This window comes from Raphanus sativus, chromosome 4 (genome assembly GCF_000801105.2).
Source record: "Raphanus sativus cultivar WK10039 chromosome 4, ASM80110v3, whole genome shotgun sequence".
NCBI classification, from domain to species: Eukaryota; Viridiplantae; Streptophyta; class Magnoliopsida; order Brassicales; family Brassicaceae; genus Raphanus; species Raphanus sativus.
Window position 1 is genome coordinate 9,595,220 of NC_079514.1, and position 13,564 is coordinate 9,608,783.

At 27.4% G+C, this 13,564-nt stretch overlaps 1 protein-coding gene and 1 non-coding gene across 2 annotated transcripts; one reads left to right on the plus strand and one right to left on the minus strand.

The window, feature by feature from the left end:
- Positions 1–610: 610 nt before the first annotated feature.
- Positions 611–2,632, minus strand: LOC108849149 (bidirectional sugar transporter SWEET12). The gene is made up of 6 exons (XM_018622662.2): positions 2,450–2,632; positions 2,305–2,341; positions 1,918–2,128; positions 1,684–1,845; positions 1,476–1,595; positions 611–1,089 (listed from the first exon to the last, which is right to left on the minus strand). Exons 1-6 carry the CDS (start codon positions 2,499–2,501, stop codon positions 805–807), a joined length of 867 nt encoding a protein of 288 aa, XP_018478164.1. The 5' UTR covers positions 2,502–2,632; the 3' UTR covers positions 611–804.
- Positions 2,633–13,143: 10,511 nt separating this feature from the next.
- Positions 13,144–13,215, plus strand: TRNAQ-UUG (transfer RNA glutamine (anticodon UUG)). The gene has a single exon. It is a non-coding gene; the product is annotated as a tRNA-Gln (tRNA).
- Positions 13,216–13,564: the final 349 nt, after the last annotated feature.

The following is a 13,564-nucleotide window of genomic DNA, read 5'->3' on the forward strand; positions in this document are numbered from 1 at the left end:
TGATGTCAAAGCTATGAAAAAAAAATTCGTTATGTTCCTTTGTTATTTAAGCAAAAAAGGAAAGAAAGTTAAGCATTAAATGTTGTGTTTTTTTTCAAATCGCTCACAGAATGACACGTGGATCCGAGCCTTCTCATGCATTCTCACAAAAATCGTTTAAGGAAAGCCTTAAAATGCTTCTCCTTTAATATATAGGGGATGAGGTAAAACTAAATTACTCTACTTAAATTTACTCATGCATTTTAACTATAATGTATGACATCATAATTTTCCTAACTAGTAAAAACTTTATATAAGCACAATATCTTCTTAGAAAAACTAACCACCACTCTTTTTTATGACTCGGATCACCTGAGCCGTAAAGGCCCGACTAATCCCATAAGCCAGTGACAAGAACCGATTGTATAATATCCTCTCAACGAAAATCAAATTTAGGAAGCTGAACTTCCACAAAACCACTAGATATTGTACAATTGTACACCACGTTTACAATCTTATCAGTTTTTTTCTAGAAAATAACTTAATTTCAACAGAAAGACGAGAAAATTGTACATGTGGTAGATAACTATTGAATTATACACTAGGGAGAGCAATTTTATAACCTTTCAACGGGAAAATAAGGTGATATTCATATCCAACAGATAATTTAGTTACACTAGTAATTAAAAGAAGAAGGGAAAAATCAACTCAGGATAATGTAATTCCCGAGATAATTAATCCTCGACTTGGCACACGTAGATGATGATATTAAGATAGAGTACAAAGTCAACAATGCAAAAGATAGGCAAACAGTTTTTCTGTTTTTTAACAAGCTGCAGTGGAGTGTGTGCCGTTTTTAACTCGCTGTCCATTTTCAGTTTCAGTCTTCCGATCATTACATATACACTTGTTCGCAGTTGGTACGACTGTGATCTCTGCTGCTTCAGGAGATGCCAATGTCCCTAGCTTCAGCATATCAATACTCACCTCCGGCAACTTAGCGGCTTCGAGTTCTTTCTCCACCAAATCCGACGGCGTTTTGCAGTATTTGAAAACCACGTAAAGTATCATTTGAAGTGCACCGAGAACAAACCCAATCACGTTCGGGAACTGTGATATCGACAGATGAAAGGTATTAGTGCTCAAAGCATTATTAACTACTTTTTATTTTAATATATGAACTTTTCACTTTTATAGATTCATATCAATTTGTAGAATGGTTACGTGCAATATACTACTGTATTACTTTATAACAGTTTTGTAGATAGAACTCTTTTGTAAAAGATGTTTTTTTTAAAGATAAAAGGAGTATCTTTAGCGTTTGTGGAATATATAATATGTAACGCGACAATAATACCAACAAAAGGGCTATGCTTTTTGTAAATCCATGTCCCTCTTAATCTATGATAATATGTAGGCTCAGGTATATAGAAACAAAAGCAAACACTTTCACGCAATATAATGATATGATTATGATAATGATTCTGATGACTTACAGCAACGTAGATATCCCTAAGAGCAAGACCATAAAGAAGCCATACGACCGCACTGATTGTAAGTGTCAAGGATAAGCTAAACGGCATGTACTCCACACTTTTTGTCTTTATCACCGTTCTCTGTTTTCATTATATACAAGATTAATTTATTCATTAAATCAAAACATATATTATGTAACACTAGCTAGCTAGCTATGACTATACTTACGATAATGCTAAGCGGCGCAGCGAAAACGCAGACAGAGAATCCGACACAGATTCCTCCGATAATCTTCGCACGTGTGGAACCTTTTGCTAAGAATTGGCAGAGGAGGAGAATCAGACAGAATCCTCCAAAGTTCATTAGCAACAAGAGCTTCACCGTTAACATCTGCACTGAAATTGTCATTAAATATAATATATCTCACATATACATGTCGTAATGTCTAATCAATGAACATACTCGTGCTTTCTTGGTGGCGAAGGCAACGAATATGGCGATGTATATGGTTTCTATGAAGCAACCAAAGGAGTTGATGGTGACGAGAAGGAAGACATCTTTTTTCTGAGTAGCGTAGTAGAGCCAAAGCATCGCGCTGAAGAGCGCCACCACATAGGGAAGAGATTGAAAATCTTCTGTGGTTTTTTTCTTCCAAATCCTATAGAACGTTGGCCTGCATCCATATCGAATCATCTTGGCTATTAAATATTGATATCTTAACTGGTTTGGTTTAGTATATGATCACATATAGTTTGTTAGTTCTAGTTATAGCGAGATAGTAACATATAACGTATGTGCTGATATATTTAGATACTCATGTTTTAATGAAGTAAAGATGTGACTACTTACACGGGGGAGAGGAAAACAGCAAAGGAAATGATGTTTCCTGAAAAAAAAAATCACGAAGTACAATGTTCGAAGACATACCGGTTTTGGAATATGGATATAGGCTATGATGATATCAAATTTGATATAAAAGGAGATAAATTCATACCGAGCAAGCCGAAGGCGAAGGCCCATGTGTTTTGAGTGTTGAAGATAGCCATGGTTTTAGAGTTTTATTTTGGTAGGAAGAATAATTTAGGTTTTTATTTGTATAGGAGGGAGAAGATGAACTCTTCGAGGTAAGAGAGATATAAGCTTTGTAAGTGTTTCTCTTTTATTAAAAGCTTATGGCACGACCTTAGCATTTGGGGAGTTCTAGTATATATAGTGGGAGGTCTTAAGAAAAAATGGGGGTAATAGAATATAATTTAGCAAAAAAAAGGGGAAGATATATGTTGTGTGAATTATAATATAATTAATATATATACATATACTTAAATATATTGTCTTTGTAGGTGTACTGCAAAAACAAATGTCCTTAGAAAATTATTCAAAAGCCAATCCACACCAATATAACTTTTGATAAATAATGCAGGTCGATTTCGGTTTAGGCCAACTCTTTCTTTTAAAAGCTTTATGTCTAGATTCTACCTATTTCACATATATCTATATGTGATTTGTTTTTACATGTTACAATGTTTTCTGCGGTTGGATAAAATTACAAAGCTCTTGAGTAAATTACATTTCCAAGAAAATTAGTTCACGTGAAATTGTAAGTAAACATATTTTACAGTTTTCATTAGTAACTTTTCATTCTAAACTTACGTTTTTCAGTTTTAAATCATAAATTTTTATTTTTCTATTGCCGTTTCTCAATCATTAACATTTTGCCCGTACATGCCCAATCAACTTGAAACAGTTAATAACACATAGATAGATGCTCTCTTTCATTTGTACTTGAATTAACATTTGTTTCATCAACGATATTCACGTTTTGTTCTTACGTTTTAAAAGGTAAAATAAACGGAAAGAGATATAGACTGCTTAACTAATGGAGACTACTGGTTAAGTGTTTTTTTTTGTCAGCTACTGGTCAAGATTAATACAGTATAGTTCAAATTCTCAAGTAATAATTGAATGATGAAAGCATAGAGGTACCCCTTATTTAACGGTTAGTCGATATAACAATTTGTTAAACTTCATTATATATATGATTTTATATAAAAAAGCAAATTCAAGATAAGATTTTGGCAGATCATGGGTGCAAGATTTTTTTATATAACTAGGCTCCAACACGAAGGAGAAAAAGTTGGCCTAGCATGCAAGTAAGTAGTCATGGTTAGGACCTCATATATTGTTTTATTGATTATGGCTCATAGTTAATGCCGGTCTTTGAGTTTTATAAGACTGAAAGCAAATAAAAACAAATTACTATGTGATTTGAACTTGGAACATGACGTTCTAAACTACGATATTTTTTTTTCTGAATATACTATAAGATCACTTAAATTTTAGTAAAAAATACCGAAAGTAATTTACAATGATGAAAGTGGGAAGCATATGCTTCTTCAGCTTCCTGCCAAGGTCGGGGATCAGTCTAGACTGGATGGTTACTTGAACGTACCGATTAGGTTAATTTTTTTTTTTTTTTTGCTAAATCTTGTGAATTCTTAATATTTTAACTCATAGAATAAGACTTTCAAAATATTACATATATATTCAAGATCATAAAATCGTTGTAGTAGAATAGTTTCATAGACTTGTAAATAATTAGGTTAACTTTAGTAACTTAAACTGCTTTCACCTGTTTTACTGAAGAGATCATTCTTTTAGGGTGGTTTCTTTTTCTAGTAAAATATTTCTTTAAGACTAATTTATTCTAGTATAAAATTATAAATTAAAAGACATTTGTTCAAATGAATTATTTCAATTAAGTATATAATGACGAGGTTGTTCATAATTTTGAAAAATCCATCCGTATTTGAACAATAGGCTAATAATATCTCTTTCTTAACACTGCAAGAAGATGCTTAGTAGGTAAGTGGTTGAAAATGACTACGGCATCAAAATTAAACTAGATGTTATTTCACATATATAACTATCACGAATAAATAATAAAGAGTACAATAATTTACTGGAACATCGAGACATACAAATTTTGACAAAATATATTAAAATTTTGACAAAGCTCACAAATACTAGAAAATAAAGAAACAGAGATATATGTCATACCCACACAAAACGAGCGCTTTAGCGTAGTAGAAATGAATATTATACACTTGTTGTAAACTTGTAATCAACTTGTTACGTACGTAGACTGGCTGGAGAATTCTAATGGCAGAAGAAAATCATGCAGATAAAATAAATAACTAGAAAATGAAAAAAAAAATAGAGGTGAGCAAACAAGAAAGCAAAGCGGAAAGACGAACTGAAATGTGGTTCTTCTAATGTACCAAGTTGCTCTCACTCTTTTATGTCCAATCGTCTTCTCTCTATGTTCTTTTGCTTTTTCTTTTATTTTCTGTTTACTTCATTTATCTTCCATTTTACATAGAGCAACTTGCGTTCTGGAAGACTGATACACATTCCTTACCAAAGGCCTCCAAGCATTCTTACCTAAGGCCTCCAAGCAAACTTTGACAACTTTTGCAATTTACAAAACCATTTTATGTGTATAATAATGTAACTCTTTTTGTTAATAGAGTTGGACGTTAGGCCTTAATCTCTTTCTAGGTCCAGAACTAGCATTTGCTAATATCAGAAACATGGCATAAAACATTTCTTTCACTGGGACTCAAATAGAAGCACAACCGAAACCCATGCACTTAGTTAACCATTAGTCTACACCAATGGTATTATAACATATAAGTGCAAAAAAAAAAGTAAAGTCATTGACATTGTTTGTTGCGTGTGCGATCTTACACAACATACTGAATCTATACTCTGATTCCAAATAGTATTCAGGATCCATATTAATTTGTAGATACTAAACAAACATAAATAGAGTGATTTAAATAAATAAAATCCTATGTGAAGTCAAGGTTATGAGAATGATTCAAACCATGTTTTCTATTAATAGAAATTCACAAAAAATTATCTGCGCCAATTAATACTATATATAATACCTTACATGCCATTAAGAAAGCGACACCGTGCTCAATGTTTTGGTGTCTAAATTTTGTACTTCTAGCACCAACTCGTACGACACCAGAACATCAAATTTGATGTAATTTAATCTCTAAGAACTACTCCAAGCGAACAGCAAAACGTCATAATTGACGTTTCTAGTTCTCCAACCGAATGCCAAACCCAACTGCATAAATAATTATTTGGTGTTTTGTGAACAGTGTTACACCAATGTGTAACACTGTTCACAAAACACCAAAACTTAAAATATTTTTTTATTCTTACTTTTACCTTAGAATAATATATTTAAATGAATATATATATCATTTAATTATACTTTTAACATATATTAATAAGCAAATTAATTAAAAATACAAATAAATACCATCAACTAAAATAATAAATTAATGAAAACATATTATTACATAATTAAAATTAAACACACATAAAATTACATAACTAAAATTAAAAAGACATAAAATTACATAATTAAAATTAAACACACATAAAACTACCAATTAAAATCAAATACACAAAAATTACATAATTAGTATGATGTACTTTATTTCTGGTTATTTATATTTTATGCATTGTAATTTTGCTTAACGGATTATAATCTTATATCTTTCTTAATTAATCATTTAATTATTATTATTTACCAAAACTAAATAAATTATTCCAATTAATTTCTTCAGTTTTCAAATTATTGATTAATATTTTTTTAATTGTAATTTTATATTTTATTTATTAATTAATCAGTTGTATAAACAATAATTATTTATTAAAACTATTAAAAAAATAAACAGCAAACTAAATTTAATATTATAATAATAGAAAATATTCTTTTTGGTGTGGGATTTGGTGTTGTGGTTGGAGATGGAAAATAAAGTGAAACACCAAAACACCAAATTTGGTTTTTTTTTCACACCAAATTTGGTGTGTGGGTTGGAGATGTTCTAATGAGATATCAAAATAACATTATCTCACCAAATTTGATGTAGAATAAACAATATTATATTAAATTTGGTGTAACACTATTCATCACACCAGATATTTAATATACATATTTTATTTATTTTATTTATTTTATTTATTAATTTGTTCTTTATTATTATTAATTAGTTCAAATCTGTAACTAAACATAAATGTACTGTATTATTTGTATTTTTAATTTTTTTTACATAATTTTTTTTAAAATAAAAAATCACTAATGATTATTATCATTTTTATATTGTAAAAATAAAATATCATAGAATTTTTATATTGTATTTTGCTTTCAAGTAAGAAAACACTAAGGCTGCAATTGGATTATTGATTTATGAAATGGAATGATGTGGAATGACTTATTCCATTAATTCCAAAATAAATTTCATCATTTTTAATTGAATGGAATACTCATTCCATCAATTTCACAAAACAGGTAAATTATAAAGAGGAATGTTTCCACAAAAAATTGATTATGAATGAATTTAATTCTATTTTTTGCAGTATTTCTTTTTATCATTCCATTTATTTTAATTTCATCAATTCTATATTTTTCTACCAGTTATAACCTAAAATGATTATTATCATTCTTTATATTGTAACATATTTTCATTTTATAGTATCGATTATAATCTTTATTTAAGTTATATTAATTAGTGATGAACAATTAATAATATTACATTATTGTAAAATTAGATTTAATAGTAAATAATTAAAACATTGTGTAATACTATTCAATAAACATTAAAATAACATTTTTTATTTTACAATATACTCAAGCTTGTATTACTAACTAATACAAATTTTATTAAAACAAATATATTATTTTATGTGTTTTTCGTAATTAATAATTTGTAATGTAATATTTTATATTAAATAAATACATGAAAAGCGTAATTTTGTTAAACCAAAAATATAAATTTAAATAAAGTTTATAAACATAAAATTACAAAATTTTAAAAATTTAACAAACATAATAATTAAGTGGATGAAACAATTATTTATCAATTACAAATAATAAAATATAAAATTATTAAAAGTGAAAACATCAAATAATATATAATATTAATTTTAGTGTAAGATTTTGTGCTATATTTAGAGATGACAAAAAAAATATAACAACAAAATACCAAATTTGGTATCATAGTTGGTGATAGCCTAATGTCGGTGTGTATCTTTGATCAAGAAAAAATAATGTCGTTGTGCACTCTGTAGTATTAAGGGGAACACGTTAACAAACTCTACGCTACTACGTGTCTTTAGTCTAAACTTATTAAATCACAAGTCCTATATCACCTATATTACACAGCGTTGAAGATTTTTCAGTTGCCTCGGCACGAGTTTAAGATTAATTTTTCCTTCAAGGTCCAGCACCGTTGAAGATTTTTCTAGTTGCCTACGAGAGTTTTTTTGATAACCATATCTTTCTCATCAATACTATTAATTCTTCAACATGTCCAATTGATATGAAGTTATGTCCAACAATTATTTTTTCCACAATAAAATATATTCTATAACTATAACTGAATCTAAGTAAATATTTTGTAACCACCTTTTAATTCCATAATGGTCAGAGCTTATTAAAAAAAAACCAAATATTTTATAACTATTTTCCTTTAATTCCTATATTCTAGGATCTATAACTGCAACATTTATGAAAATGTACAAATAAATTATTGATATATGTCGATTTAAATATGTATAATAATTACAGCACTTTTTTCTGAAAATATATGCACATTTGTTACGGAAAATATATGTTATTAATCAACAATAATACATTAATTAATCCAAATTAATAACCACCTTTATTCTTACTATTATGACTACTAATATTTAAAATCTAAGTTTATGCTTTATATTTACTAACCCTGACCTTTTAATAAAATAAATAATTAATATAATATTATTTACCATTGAAAAAGTTAATATAAAATAAAAATAATTAGATTTTTATTTCAATTCATGAAATACAAATTTATTTAACTAATATATCTACAAAATTAGGATTTTGCCGATAAATAATAATTATCATGAAATTAAATAATTAAAAGATAATTAAATTTATCTCAATTTTTCGGGTCAACCATTACAAAATCACGGTTAAATGAAAATTTGATGGATTTTTAATCGTATGGGATTTCTAAATAGAAATTTTATAATTTAATTCAAAATCTAAGCTGAATTCAATGTAGATCACTAGATTTACCACTGGTGCCGTGGATTCATATCATATATGAAAATATACTAAAACTATATCATAAATTAAATTTAGCAAAATTTGGATAAATATAATAAATTAATATTTTAATATATAGGTCCAATTTAATCAGATTCGAGGCCTAGACTTATGGGATAGATTCTATATTGGTTTTTCGAGTATGAATATTTAATTGCGTGAATCATTCAAAATGCTAATAAATACCACAATATTCTGATTTTATTTAAACCTGATTATATATTTCATCATCAAAATTATTTTTATTAAAACGTTAAACCTATTATAATATTCACATATATAATGCTTTCTTTGTAACATTTAAATGTAAATAAATAGTCAGAAATATAAATTTATATTCAATAAATTTAATTTGTTTCGGCAAATAAATTTGCACTTTGAAAACGTGGATCAAAAATAATATTACTTTGTTATTTAAGAAAAATAAAAATTTATAGCTGTTAGAAATAAAGTACAATTAATATATGAAATGACTATGATAGAAGTGTTTATAGTTATGAAAAATCACAAATTCAATATAACTATCAAAATCTTTTACTGAACTTTTTAAAAAGTAATATTTACACAAATATGATCACAGAAAACACAAATATGATTTACAAAGAATACACAAACATGAAATTAAAATTTCTAAAAAAATGTAAAACAAAAATATACCCGCTCTTTGAAGGGCGGGTCAAAATCTAGTTTTAATATAAAGTTTTTTATCTGACCAATAAACGCAAAAGAGAAAGGAGGTGCGCAGGACAAATCCCTATCGAGTGATATAGAATAGCGTCACTGGGTAATTGAATCCTTTATATTCCAAACTTTTTGGTAAATCATTCATGGCTAGCCATGTCCATCGTGAGTCGTGACGTGGGATTATGTTTCATACTATCATGCATGTTACGTATTAAATATTTTATAAAAAATACTAAATGAAACATGCATGAAGATAACGAGCACGTCGGCTTTCTCTAGAGGCCCCTGTATTAAAAGAGAAACATGTAAAGATAGACTCAAGAGGATATGATATGATTGGCTGAATTTGTTATTGCCACTAGATAAATATCACATCTTGCATAAGTAACCTAAATTTCACGTCTAGGATTTTTTAATGTTCACAATTTATTTATTTTTATATATAAATTTGAACATGTAATTTACCTGTTTTCCGTTCTTAATTTCTTTGTAGGGATTTAAATCTATATTATTCTATGAATTTGAACGTGTAATTTTCCTGTTTTTCTTACTGTATATATGGTTATAGAAATAGGATTCCTGCAAACTGTTAATCAAATGATTCTTAGAGAAGAGATGATGGAGTAGATAATCATCTACGAAAACTAAATTTTACTAACAACCCGTGGGTCAATCATTCATTGTATTTGCCAAACATAATAATCGAGTGAAACATCAATTTGTGTTGTATTATTTCTAGGATACTACCGTGATGTATGGTGCAAATTATAACTCTTAATGCTGTCTAATGCTGAAGCAAATATATCAAGTTTTCCAATTAAATCGAACTCATTAGCAAGCTGCGCCATATAAAATATTTTTTTCTAGCAGTTAATTATTAGATTTAAAAAGAAGGACGTTAAAATTATAAAATGAAAAGCAGATAAGGTTTACGTACCAAATTGATTTTTTTTTTGCGTAAAGTAATATCTCTAATTATTGAAGTCTTTATTGGACAATATATGAGTGATGATTCCACTCCCATGTAAAAGAAGAACGGGATAATATCAATCTTTTCTGTTTTTTCCTCTTTTTCTTTCACTTTTCTCTATAAATAATCTATTTTATTTTTTTTTGTAACTCACTAATAACAATAATGTGTCTTCCCCAAAATCTGCTAGAGAACACTCGGCAACTTGTTTAGTTGTATTATGATTGTGAGAGTGCGTATTATTATCCCATTATCATCTTCTCTATGAAAAATTCAATTATATTCGAGAATACGAATTAGAAATGAAGATTATCTCCATCCACTATTAGGCAAAACGTTTGATAAAGGTTCCTCATTTGGATTTAGTACAGTTGGCCGGTGGTAGCTTTGGTGAACCAAAACTTTATGTTTTTGTTTTTTCAGGTATTTAAATATGTTAGTATGTTTTTGATGGTCAAATAATTTTTTTAATCTTACACACATGTTTATAAAACTTTAAACTAAGATCTAACCGGTGAATTTCTTAGAAACATTATGAATAAGTTGAAAAAAATACAGATGAATAAAATTATAGAAACAAAGAGAAAGATTATTTTTATCAATTTTAGTGAAAAATAAATTTATTTAATATTCCTCTAGAATGAAAAGAAAAAAAAATGAATGAAAAAAATATTTTTTACAAATGATAAAACAAATTAGAAATACAAAGAAATGAAATATTCTTTTTCATTTCTTGGTTACCAGTTAGACCCTAAGAGATACATACATATAAAATATATTTATATTCTTAGTAATGCAATCGATTTTAGGACACTATTGTAAAATTGAAGTAACACTACAAAAAAAAGATAGTTTTACATCGTTTATTTTTAATATTTGCATTATTTATAAATGATGTAAAAGAATTTTACATCACTTAAAAATGACTCTGAAAGTGGTGATGCAAATAATTTACATCAATTCATATAATAACTGATGTAAAAATATATATTATTTGCATCATTCCCATAAATGATGTTAAAATATGTCATTTATTATAAGTGATGTTAGTTTTTACATCAATAGTGTTAAATGATGCAAGTAGTTCTATCAATTAAAATAATTGATTTCAATAATTTATATCATTTATAAATAACTGACATAAAATTATTATCAATATTTAAAAACGTAATTTTGATAAAATTATTTGATTAAAATGGTTTATTTTGTTAAATAATTCCAATTAATATTTTTACTGAATATTTATATTCTTTGTTGCAGTTTCCTTTCTTTCTAATATATATTATTATCTTTATAAACAAATTCATATTTCACAATTGTTGATAAGAATATTATATTAATACATCACGGTTAAAACAGTTATTTACAAAACAAGAAAAACACAAAAGTCAAACATCAAACCCAGTAGACATAAACTTCAATTCCTAATTTTTCTTTTGTCCATGAATTTTATTCCATATTGTAAACGCAATAACTCGTGTTCCATGTTTCTTCGTTCCATGATAGGAATCATTTATCATAATACCTGGAACAACTTTTGTTCTACAAAATTTAAAGCAAAACAGAGAAAAAAAATCAGAAATCATGTAGAAAGTTAGAAACTCTTGGCATCTTTGTGTGAATAAAGATAATCATTTTAAGTATAAATAACATAAAATTTTAACCTTTATTTGCATATCTCCGTTGATTTTGAAACTCACTGTCTTCACCTTTGTTAACCTATCAATGATGATAGTATGGAAACCATTCCATATAATAAGAAAAGAAAAAAGCAATCGAAAAGTGTGAAAACAGAATATGAAACCATTTAAAATGACCGAGTAGAAACAGTTTTTACTCTGTGTTGTAACTGTGTTGAATAAGTCTTTTAAAGAACTGTGTGTGGAAGAAGATGAGTTTATAAAAAATGTCGTGGTCTATATGCAGTTTGTTTGTTTTACCAAAAGATTGTGATCTAGTGGATGAGAAAAAATAGGAGATATTACTAAATTTTTGGAAAATATATATATTTTAACGGTTTCAATTTTTATTTACAAAACAAATTATGGAAATAATAGAAAATTAGTTACTTTATTCGTTTAATTATGTGGAAATCCAGTTACAAAAAAATATATGTGGAAATCTGTAATATTATTTTTAGTTTTAAAACAAAATCTTTTCATTTGACTTCTTTATTTCTTTAATTAATTAAATATTATTATGAGCATAGAAATACTTATAACAATATAGTTTTCAGATTCTTTATCAATAAATATATTCAGTTTCATTTTAGCAATTCATGATATCAAATTATTTTAGTTACTTATCAAATAGATTTTTATTTATATAAATTTACATGAAAATATTGAATATTATAGTTTATAATAAGATCTTCATCAATATATTCAACAAACAAAGGAATTACATACATATTAATATTACATTAAAATACGTTAGCAGCATTTTAATTATCATTAATATCAAGTTTGCATATTTTATTGAAATGATGTTACTTTGTATCATTTTCTAAGCGATACTAACAGAAAATAGTAAATGTATCAGTTATTTAATTGATGCGAAGTTGTATCTTGTATCAATTTTTGGAAATGATGTAACAAATATAGATTTGTATCGTTTTTATTGAAATGATATAAAATAATTTAATAACCGTATCATTTATTATAATCGATGTTGTACCACATATTTTGAATCATTTGATAATAAATAATGCAAACTAATATCATTTAAGTAAGTGATTCTATTTAAGTGATGTATTATGACTGTTTTTTTTGTAGTGTAACTAGAGAGAGAACTTGAGGGACTTTAAAAAAAACTCAAGGGATTATAAATATAAAATATTCTTTTGAATATACCGACATCTGGTTCTATGGTGTAGTGGTTAGCACTCTGGACTTTGAATCCAGCGACCCGAGTTCAACTCTCGGTAGGACCTATATTTTAAGCTTCAACAATAAATATTGCATTTGGGCCATTCTGTTATTTTCTTCCAGGCAGTTAGGCCTTCTGTTATTATCCCAGTACGACCTCTTCTTTTTTCTGATTCAACAATATGTATTGAATTTGGGCCTTTCTGTTATTTCTCCGGTCCAATGACATCAAATAGTATCAAACACCCATGCTTTGTTTTTTTTTGTAATTATGTTTTCTGCTGCTTTACACAGCAGGGAGGGTTGATAATGGGTGATAATTGAACCATAGTTCCGTTGTCAATGGTAGTGCTCGAGGTTCAGTAGCTACTTTCTGTGTTCCTGGCTTTAGAGGTTCTTTCCAAATGATTGGTT

What these genes read in the sequence shown, in the direction of transcription:
- LOC108849149 (XM_018622662.2), bottom strand. Translation starts at nt 2,501, where the DNA reads ATGGCTATCTTCAACACTCAAAACACATGGGCCTTCGCCTTCGGCTTG. An exon ending in CTGCGCCGCTTAGCATTATC is followed by an intron (nt 1,596 to 1,683) that starts GTAAGTATAGTC and finishes TAATGAAAACAG; the next exon opens with AGAACGGTGATAAAGACAAA. An exon ending in TTAGGGATATCTACGTTGCT is followed by an intron (nt 1,090 to 1,475) that starts GTAAGTCATCAG and finishes TCGATATCACAG; the next exon opens with TTCCCGAACGTGATTGGGTT.